General features: G+C 57.4%; 1 protein-coding gene across 1 annotated transcript; it reads left to right on the top strand.

Annotated features, from left to right (window-relative positions):
- Positions 1-6,975: 6,975 nt before the first annotated feature.
- On the top strand, positions 6,976-8,403 carry LOC311188098 (ubiquitin carboxyl-terminal hydrolase 17-like protein 6; the record flags this gene model as incomplete). Its single annotated transcript, XM_084259860.1, has 1 exon — positions 6,976-8,403. The coding sequence occupies one exon, from the start codon at positions 6,976-6,978 to the stop codon at positions 8,401-8,403; it is 1,428 nt and encodes a 475-aa protein (XP_084115986.1).
- Positions 8,404-10,497: the final 2,094 nt, after the last annotated feature.

Genomic DNA, 10,497 nt, shown 5'->3' with positions numbered 1-10,497 from the left:
TCCCTGCCCCACACAAGAGAGGGTGGAGCTGAGCAGGAAGAGAAGAGGAACTGGCAGAAGAGGCTGAGGAAGGAAGGAAGCAGGATGGAGCCAGGAGACCTGGAGGAGGCTCATGGAGCCTAGAGTCACGTGAAGAAACTGCGCTTGTCTTTGGTCGTGGACTGGGTGACACAGATGTGGGTGAGACCCGTGGGGAGGTGACAGTGGCAGCTCTTATCTTGATGTTGATTTTGCTCTTTTCCTTCTGGGCTTGTCCAGTTGTTTGTGACCCTTTTCTGTGGGTCCCCACTGGAAGATGCTTTAGACTTGTGGCAGGCCTTGGGGCCTTGTTCTGGGCCGATCCCATAGGGATGGACTTTTACCCACGAGGGGACGGGTCACTTTGGGTGTTTCATTTAGAAACTAGACTGTTTGCCTTTCCTGTATTGTTTCCTAGTTTTATTAAAGTTCCTTCCCATTAAAGTCTCCTATGTTTTGTGTTGATGCGGCGGATGGCAGAACCCATTTAGAATAGGCAGGTTTGCGGGGTTTGGGCTGCCCCGCTCCATGCCCTATAACACATGGAGTCACCATGGGGTGCCTTCTCCTGCGCCTGTTCTCTGTGAACTCACAACACTGTTTAATGTAGCATGTACGTTGCTTTCAATTAACAGTGTGTGACCAAAACGATACGGTATATACAGCTGAGGACCCCCAAGGGGCACAAAGCATTTCTACCTTCTGAGCCTTCTGAGAGGACCTGTTGAGAAAGAGATCCATAGTGGTTTCTGGGTGGCGCCGTGGGAGTTCAGTTCCTGATAGGATTTAGTCTGCTTAGAAATGCCAGAGCAGAGTGGGTGGTGGGGGGAGGGTGAGAAGCACCAGGGCTCCCTGAAGCAAGGCCCCAGGGCATGACTAGTGGTACCTGTGGCCCCCACCTGCAGAGGCACTGCTCCCCTGGGATCACACACCCTCAGCACCTCCGATGGGGACACCCTTGGGGGTGGGGCACCCGCCTGCTGTGTTTTATGGGAGTGGCATTCTTGGCATACTTCTAAGTTCTCTGATAGCAGGCATTGCCTGTAGCCCCTCGTTTTCTCTGAAGAAGGGAGTGTGGGTGGTGGGAGGGCTATCTAGGACTAGATGGAGGGATTGAATCCGGCGATAAAATTAACCTAGTGACATCTGGCAAGAGGGAAAGTGATTTCGAGTGATTTGGGAAAGTTACCTTATCCTTCCCAAAAGATGAATAAAGATCAAATGTACCATACGTGACATGTGTGTGCCCATTGTTTTTTTAATCAGAATGTGTTTATCATTTCTTGCAGATGCTTTTGCCCGCTACTAAGACATGTAATTTTTGTGATGATATTTGTCATGGTAAAAGTTCGGAGTAGTGTCATGAGGGTCAGGAGCTGAAGATGGGGTGTCCTTCGTGACTCAAATGTCTGCACCTTCCTCCCTAGTTGGCCTGTTTGGGTTTTGCTGCTTGCATTCTGCAGAAATCGATGATCACGGCCATGGGTGCTCCATTCTGGAGACCAACAGTCATTAGAAAAGCGGGGGAAGTGATCAGATCATTGTTCGGGCCATAGCCAAAGCCTGCACTCAGGGCCCGGGTGTGGGCTGCTGCTCCCTTCCAAGCCGGGCCTCGTAATTCTGGAGTGAGACACCGTCTCTCCCACTCATACTTATTTACTTTGCTCATTTATATCAGACAGAAAAGTTTCAGAATTAAAGCACAGTAGCTTACGCTGTCTTTCAACAGGGAATCTGATGGGGCCTCCCCCAAGGTGCAACCCCCAGCCTCTGCAGCGCTGGTTAGATCCCTGGCCTCCAACGGGGGGGCGGGGATTTTCTCACAAAACATACAAAAAAAAAAACAAATGAGCGAAAACAATCACCAACAAAACCAGAAACAAACACTCACAAAAACAAACAAAACCAAAAACGAACACTAACAAAAATTAAAGAAACAAACAAACATAAACAAACAAAAACAAAACAAACACTAACAAGAAATAACAAAAACAAACATAAATAAACAGAAACTAACAAATACAAACTAACAAAAACAAACAGAAACAAACACCAACAAAAACTAACGAAAACTAACAAACACTAACAAAAACTAACAAAAACAAACTCACAAAAACAAACAAAAGCAAATAAACAGAAAAAAACAGAAACAAACAAAAACAAACACTAACAAAAATTAACAAAAAGAAACACAAACACAAACAAACAAAAACAAACAAAAGCAAAAACAAACAAAACCACAAACAAACACTAAAAGAACTAACAAAAACTAAAAACAAAAACTAACAAACACAAACAAAAACTAACACAAACAAACAAACACAAACAAACAAAAACAAACAAACGGACACACCCGGGTATTTCCATGGCAGGTGCCTTGATCAGGCACTTTTAGAAAGCTTCTGGGCACGAATGGGCACCCAGAGGGCCCCCAGGTACGGGGGAATGGAGGGACCAGGGCGCACGGGAGGCGGGGTGCAGGGGGGAAGGAAGAAATAGAACGCTACATAAATGAACCCCCCCAAAGGTTAACAGACCTGAACACAATTGTTGATGGGAAGCAGAGGCAATTTGGCTTTAAAATCTTGTTTCAAATTCAGAAAGCCCGGAAGGCGACTGAAGCCACAGGCACATCCCGGGGATTCCCGGCCAGGAAAGCCTGGTGCTAACTGTCAGCGCCTGATCATTATCAGCTGTTGCCAATTAAACTGAGAGGTTCGCTTCTTACTGTCCGCTTCTTACTGTCCATTCCCCTGGGGGCAGGAACACAGCAGGGGGATCTACCTGCTCTTGACAGAAGTGCCCGTTGCCCGCAGCCATCTGCGGCCTCTGGTCCACCGCAGTGGCCTCGTAGCCAGGCCAAGAATGAAGCGCTCAGCTCATTTCCACCTTAGAGTTGAATAAACTGAGTCACAAAAAGACTGAGTAACATCTCCTGGACTGTGACGGTGGAAATGAGAACCCATGAGGTGTGTCTCCAGGGTCTGGACTTATTTGTTCCCTGAAGCCCTTCTTCACACTTCTCTTGTCTCTGCCTCTCCAGCCAAGATACCAGAATGTTGAATTTTAGTTCCTCCTCCTCACATGACTGTTTCCACCCTCGCTGCACCTCGGGGTATAAAAGAGTCTTTGAAGCAGGACGAAGAGTCCCAACAGACAGTTCAGACTGGGGGACTGTCTCATGTAAGATCAACAGAAATTGTTGATTCACGGAGCATCTCTGACAGGCGTCTGGGTGAGGCGATTCCAAACACCCCGGTGTCATGGAGGAAGGGAAAACTGAAGGAATTCCTTACATTTGGTCAACAATGAGATTCTAACAATGAGGTAGCAAACCTAAAAGCAGCATGGAAAACTCTCCAGCGAGATTGCACGTAGGAAAAAAGGACATCAGTGAGCAGAAGGCAGTGGCTGAGGATGTTGAATGAAGAAATTTGTAGAAAATTTAACCTTTTCAAAACAATGCAAGCTGTTGCAAATGCAGCTCACGGCTGGCGTGAGGTCATCTCCGGGCAACCGCTCTGTGAGGCTTCCTCCCCAGGAGACGCGCAGCCCTTGCTGCATCTCTCCTTCCTCCAAACCCGCGTCCACCCTTAGCAGCCCGGCCCTCCTCCGGCCGCCCCGCCGACCCCTCTCACTCTCCAAGCCTTAGAGGCAATTTTTAGCCCATCAGGCCAGGGGCAACATTCACCAAGTCTTGTTTAAAGATGTGGGTGGCATCTGAGCATCTGTCTCTGGCCCCGGGGGCAGCCTGGAGCCACCTCAATGAGCAGCACCGTGTTCCGGCCTGAGAAAGCTCCTTGGCGTCGGACCCGCTTCTGACTGGAGATAAATGGAGGCAACACGTCATAGCTCGCTCAGGGAGCCCTGCCCGGCCGAGCCACAGAGGCGGTGCCCCGGGCAGTCCTGAAAATTGTACTCAAGTAAGACCAAGACCCCAAGCTACCAGCTCCCTGGGAGCGGCTGGAAACGACACACACAGTGTCACAGCGCAATGGGGGCTCCTAGGAATCGCTCTCCTAGAGGAGCTGCCACCTCAGGGCGGGTGGGGTGGGGAGCACCAGGGAAGCTGAAGGGCGGCCTCGGGGCAGGTCTCTTGACACCTTTCTGGGGGCGTGGTCACCCCAACTCTCCACCTGGGCAGGGACCCCGAGGGGGAGGAGCACTGGGCCTGAGTGCCCTGGGCTTGGGCGAGGGAGGGTCTTTCTGGCTTCCCTGTGGGGTGAAGCAGAATCGGGACCAGCCTGGGCTTCACTGTGTGAATCTGGGGGAGTCCCTGGGGTGGGCCCAGGGCGTGCGGAGGGCGCCCTGCCCCGGCGCCCCACCCCGCGCTGACATGTGGCCGGGGTGGTGGTGGCCGAGGGATCGTCGGGCACCTTCCCCCGCTTGTTTTGAGCCGAACACGAATCAGTTTCCTGCTCTTAGTAAAGTCTTTGAAAGTGAAATTTGTGTCGGGCTTTACCTTCCACGCGTCGCGAGTGCGTTGGCACACATCCCCCCACACTCACTCATTTGCACACAAGAGTGTGTTACTGAGAGTGAAGAGGAGCTGGTGAGACACCGTCTTATTAGAGTCCAGCCCCCAGCAGGAGGCTGCCCGGTGCTGGCCGCCCCAGGCTGGGCAGGGGAAGGACAGGGCGGCTCCCGCGGCCGCGGCTCCAGCGCTCTGGAGGCCCGGGGGCAGCCAGCCCCCTGAGGGAGCCCCAGCGCACGCCTGGGAATCCTTGGGGTCTGTCTCCCCCGCTGTCACGGGGTCCCCGTGGCTCAGGACGTCGGGGTTGAGGAGCCGGGGTGGGAGGGAAGGGGCGGGACGCCAGCCGGGCGCAGCCATCTCGCAGCTGCAGCAGGACACCCTGGCGCCAGCCAGGCCCTCTCCGAGCTCCGGGCCGGGCTAGTGAGGACACAGCGCCCCCCTTCCCCAGGGCCCCCCTTTTCGTCGGCACGTCATGCCCAGGACCTGTCATAGCGACTGGCCGCCTCCCTCGCCCACCACCCCCGCAGCACAGGGTGCGATGGAAGAGGAAAGTCAGGGGACACACCTGGGCCACCCAACGCTGCCCCATCCCCAGCGACCCCCCTCCTGGGACGGGCCGGGGTTGATCCAAATACCTGCAGGCCCGGCCCGCGCCTCCTTTATAGCCCCTGGCCCCACTCGCCCTGAAGCCCCCGACCCCCCCTTCCCGGGTCACCAGCCTGCTGGGCAGCGCTGGGCGTGGCCCCTCCGGACCCGCATCTCCTGGGGAGTCTGGCGCCGGGTGACCCTCTCCGTGGGCACCCACGACCCAGCCCTAGGCGTCCAGGGCGCCCTGAGAAAGTGCGGTGGGGCTTGGGCTGACCTCTGTCTTCACCCCCCGACGGTCATGAGGCGCCTGCTGGGACGGGCGCACCTGGGCGCACCCCGGAGCCCCGGGGTGATGGGGACACGCTCCGGATTCCTGAGCGCGCACGGGTCTAGGGGTGGGGGCTGCAGTGGGGCTGGGCAGAGCCGACGCTGCTTCCCCCCAAGGGAAGCCCGAGAGGATGCGGGGCCTCGGCCAGATTTCAGGGAGTTCGGGTCGTTCATTTTCTGAAGCCTCGAGAGATCAAAGAGACCCACTGCCAGGGGTGCGGACCCAAGGGCCGCCTGCCCACCCACTTCCTTCCTGCCAGCGCCCACGGGGGGACAGCCCGGGCCACAGCTCCCCCCAACCCGAGCCCTCCACGGAACGGCGGCAGCCCAGCCCCCCACATCCCCCCAGCCACATCGGGTTCAGAGGGCAATATCCCAGGGGCCACTCCCGGAGGCAGGTGCCAGAGGTCACGCCCTGGGGCCTCTCCAGGGAGCGCTGTGCCTCCCTCCCTCCATCACTGCCCCTTACCCCTGGGGCGGGGGTTGTGGCTCCAGGCGTCCCCGGGCCATGTGGCCACACCCAGCACCTCCGGCTGCAGGGGCCTCCCGGGGCCCGCGGTGGACACTGAGTGGATCCTGTCTGTCCCAGCCAGCGCCCGCCCCACTGTGAGGATGGCGGGCCCCGAGGGGCTCTGTCTCCCCAACACCCGTTCTGCATCTTCCCACCTCGCAGGCCCAGGCCAGGCCCTCGGCTCGGCGTCTGGACCTCCTGGGACCCGATCAGAGAAACCTCGTCACGACTGTCTTGAGTGTGCAATTTCCCTTGAAGATATTTTTTAATCCCGAATCCTTGGGAATGAATGATGTAGCCGCCTGTGTCCATCCCGCGGGCTGCTCCTGAGTGCAGCGGGGCCTCCTGCGAGCTCCCCGAGAGTCTGCTCCTGCCCTTTGTGCCCCGGCCAGAGGAGTCACCCCAGCCCCACAGGTGTCCGGAGCCAACTCCGGGCTTCTCTGACTCTCTCCTGTCCCTGCCAGCTCGTGCTGATGCTGCTCTGACATGCGGGGACAGGTGGGGTGACGCCAGTGGAGGGTCCGAGCCGCAATTTGTCGTCCCCAGCCCTATTCGGGTCCCGAGCCCAGGACGCTGAGGGGGTTGGAAGGGGCCTGATGACTGTCCCTGTCCAGCCATGGGCAGCTGGGGCGCTGAGTGCCTCGTCAGACTGCACCTGTGCCAGGTCCGGCCCCGCAGACTGGAGTCGGGGGGGTGTGACCCAGCGCCGGACTCCCCGGGGAGCTGCTGGCCCGGAAGGGCCACGCCCAGCGCTGCCCAGCAGGCCGGTGACCTGTGGGGGTCGGGGGCGGGGCCTCGTCGCGGGGCGGGGCCAGGGGCTATAAAAGGGGCCCGGGCCGGGCCTGCAGGTCATTCGGAGCCAGCGGTCCTGACGCGCGCATCGTCCAGCGGCTCTTCCTGACCCCGGCAGGGTAGACTCCGGACCTCGCCGCGACTCGGAGCTTCGGCCTCAGGACTGGACGTGCTCGCAGCCTCTGGAGCAGGCGCGGGGACCCGGGAGCGCTGACCTGCCTCCCCTCCAAGAAGCCGCTCGTCCCTCCGGCCAGGCGCGCGCGGCATGGCCCCGAGGCCTGCGGAGACGACCAGCTGCCAGGGCCGCCTCGGGCGCCGGCTGGGGCCCGGCCAGGTGGGGGCCGGGCTGCGCAACCTGGGGAACACCTGCTACGCCAACGCGGCCCTGCAGTGCCTGACCTACACGCCCCCGCTGGCCGGCTACCTGCTGTCCCGGCCGCGCGCGCCCTCCTGCCCCCGGCGGCTGTCCTGCACGCTCTGCGCCATGCGGGCGCACGTCTCCCGCGCCCTCCTGCACCCCGGGGAGGTGGTGTCGCCCGTGAAGGAGCTGCTCGCCGGCTTCCATGCCTGGCGCCAGGAAGATGCCCACGAGTTCCTGATGGCCACCGTGGGCGCCATGCAGGGCGGGTGTGTGAGCGAGCTGGCGGCCGCGCACCCACAGCCCCAGGACAGCACCCTGGTGCGGCGGCTCTTCGGGGGCTACTGGAGGTCCCAGATCCAGTGCGTGCGCTGCTGCGGAGTCTCCACCACGCTGGAGCCCTACCTGGACATCGCCCTGGACATCCAGGCCGCCGACAGCGTGGAGCAGGCTCTGCAGGACTTGGTGAAGCCGGAAAGCCTGGACGGGCCCGACGCGTACCACTGCGCTGCCTGTGGCGACAGGGGGCCCGCCGCCAAGACGCTGGCTCTGCACGCCCCTCCCCAGGTCCTCATCCTCATGCTCAAGCGCTTCGGCGGCCCCACAGGCGGCAAGGTGGCCAAGCCCGTGCGCTACCCACAGCGCCTGGACCTGCAGGCCGTGCTGTCCGAGAAGAAGGCGGGGGCCCTGGAGTACGAACTCTATGCGGTGCTGGTCCACGCAGGCTGGGGGTGTCACCAGGGACACTACTTCTGCTACGTGAGGCCTGGGAAGGACCGGTGGTATCGCATGGACGACTCTCATGTCACCTCCTGCAATGTCTCCTCTGCCCTGAGCCAACAGGCCTACGTGCTCTTCTACATCCAGAAGAAGGAACTGGACAGGGCTAGCAAGCAAGACTCCCCTGGTGGGCCACACGCAACGCTGACCACCACAGGTGTGGACCTGCTCCCTGAGGCCCATCTGGAGCCTGTGGGAGACAGGCCTCCTGCGGTCCCCGAGCCCCAGGAGCCTGCACGAGAGACCCCGACCCGGCCGGTCACCTTGGACCAGTGGAGAAAGCATCAGGAGCACGAGCGACCCAAGCCTGCCCTCAAGCTCAGGGAGGTGGACCGTGCCCTGCCCGCCGACGCGGTCGTGATCCACCGGCCCAGGCAGCCCGCGGGGTCCAGAGCGGGTCCTGCCCAGCGCGACACTGGCCAGCCGCAGCTTTCAGCCTGGGCACATGCTGCTCAAGGGCCAGCCCCCATGGGCAGTGCCCCTGGCATGGGAGGAAGAACCAGAGCCACCAAGGGGAAGAACAGGAAGGCCCAGAGGGTCCTGCTTGCCTTCTAGACACCGACTCCCATCTCTGGTCGTCCAGGCCAATGTGACAAGAGCACATGAACACCCAGCATCCTGCGTGTCCCAGGGGAGACCCACCCCGCCAGAGCCACCCAAACCCAGTGCTCCTCACCCTCAGCACCTTGGACAGGACCCCGGATTGCTCCTTCCCCTGCCCAGCAGCAATGGGATTCCCAAGCGCTCCCCAGCTCCGTGTGGGCCAGGTGCAGGAGCCCAATGGAATCCCACTCCTGGCATGGTGTTCCCTAGTTTTGGTCGCACCTGATCCTCCAACTGTGGCGGGGGAAGAAAGGGCAGAGCCCCGGGCTGGGCGCAGGTGGCCCACACAGCACACTCAGCATTGTCCTAGGATGAGTTTTACTGCAAAGCTACTCAGCTGTCCCCAATGGAAACCTGTTCTGCATCCAACGAGTCGCTCTCCCGCAGCGTGGAGTACAAGGCGGGAGCACGAGAGCCTCCCAGCGCCCGTGACGGACACCTGGACCTAGCAAGTTGGGCGTGCCCCCGGGCAGGAGGCAGCGCGCTCCATCCTGGAAGGACCTGAGCCTCAGGAGCCAGTGCATGGAGTCACGATTGAGTGCCTTCTCCTGCGCCTGTTCTCTGTGAACTCACAACACTGTTTAATGTAGCATGTACGTTGCTTTCAATGAACAGTTTGTGTCCAAAACGATACGGTACAGCTGAGGACCCCCAAGGGGCACAAAGCATTTCTACCTTCTGAACCTTCTGAGAAGACTTGTTGAGAGAGAGATCCATAGTGGTTCCTGAAGGCAGCGTGGGAGTTCAGTTCCTGATAGAATTTAGTCTGCTTAGAGATGCCAGAGCAGAGTGGGTGGTGGGGTGAGGATGAGAAACATCAGGGCTCCCTGAAGCAAGGCCCCAGGGTATGACTAGTGGTAGTTGTGTCCCTTTCCTGCAAGGATCACACACCCTCAGCACTTCCGATGGGGTCACCCTTGGGGGTGGGGCACCTGCCTGCTGTGTTTTCCGGGAGTGGCGTTCTTGGCATACTTCTAAGTTCTCTGATAGCAGGCATTGCCTGTAGCCCCTCGTTTTCTGTGAAGAAGGGAATGAGGGTGGTGGGAGGGCTATCTAGGACTAGATGGAGGGGTTGAATCCTGCGATAAAATTAACCTAGTGAATTCTGGCAAGAGGGAAAATGATTTTGAGTGATTTGGGAAAGTTACCTTATCCTTCCCAAAAGATGAATAAAGATCAAATGTACCATACGGACATGTGTGTGCCCATTGTTTTTTCAATTAGAATGTGTTTATCATTTGTTGCAGATGCTTTTGCACACTACTAAGACATATAATTTTTGTGATGATATTTGTCATGGTAAAAGTTCTGAGTAGTGTCATGAGGATCGGGAGCTGCAGATGGGGTGTCCTTCGTGACTAGAATGTCCATACCTTTGTCCCTAGTGGGCACCTGTCTGGTTTTGCTGCTTTCATTCTGCAGAAATCAATGATCAAGGCCATGGGTGCTCCATTCTGGGGACCAAAAGTCATTGGAAAAGCGGGGGAAGTGATCAGATCATTGTTGGGCCATAGCCAAAGCCTGCACTCGGGGCCCAGGTGTGGGCTGCTGCTCCCTTCCACGCCGGGCCTCGTAATTCTGGAGTGAGACACCGTCTCTCCCACACATACTTATTTACTTTGCTCATTTATATCAGAAAAAAGTTTCAGAATTAAAGCACAGTTGCTTATGCTGTCTATCAACAGGAAATCTGATAGGGCCTCCCCTGCTGCGAAGCCGGCAGCCTCTGCAAAGCAGGTTAGTTTTCCTTCCTCTGGCGGGGGTGGAGGGGGGTTCCCACAAAACAAACAAACAAAAACAAATGTAGAAAAACAAACAAGGGAAAACAAATATAGACAAACAAAAACACAAACAAAAACTAACAAAACTAATAAAAACTAACAAAAACAAACTAATGAAAAAATTAAAAACAAACAGAAACAAACAAACAAACACAAACACTCACAAAAACAAGCAAAAACAAAACCAAAAACAAACGCTAACAAAAATTAACAAAAACAAACACTAACAAAAACAAACAGAAACTAACAAAAACTAAAAATCAAA

The sequence above is a fragment of the Talpa europaea genome, assembly GCF_964194135.1.
Source record: "Talpa europaea genome assembly, contig: HAP1_SCAFFOLD_199, whole genome shotgun sequence".
Classification (NCBI taxonomy): Eukaryota; Metazoa; Chordata; class Mammalia; order Eulipotyphla; family Talpidae; genus Talpa; species Talpa europaea.
Note: the sequence above shows the minus strand (reverse complement) of the source record. Positions and strands in the feature narration are given on the sequence as shown.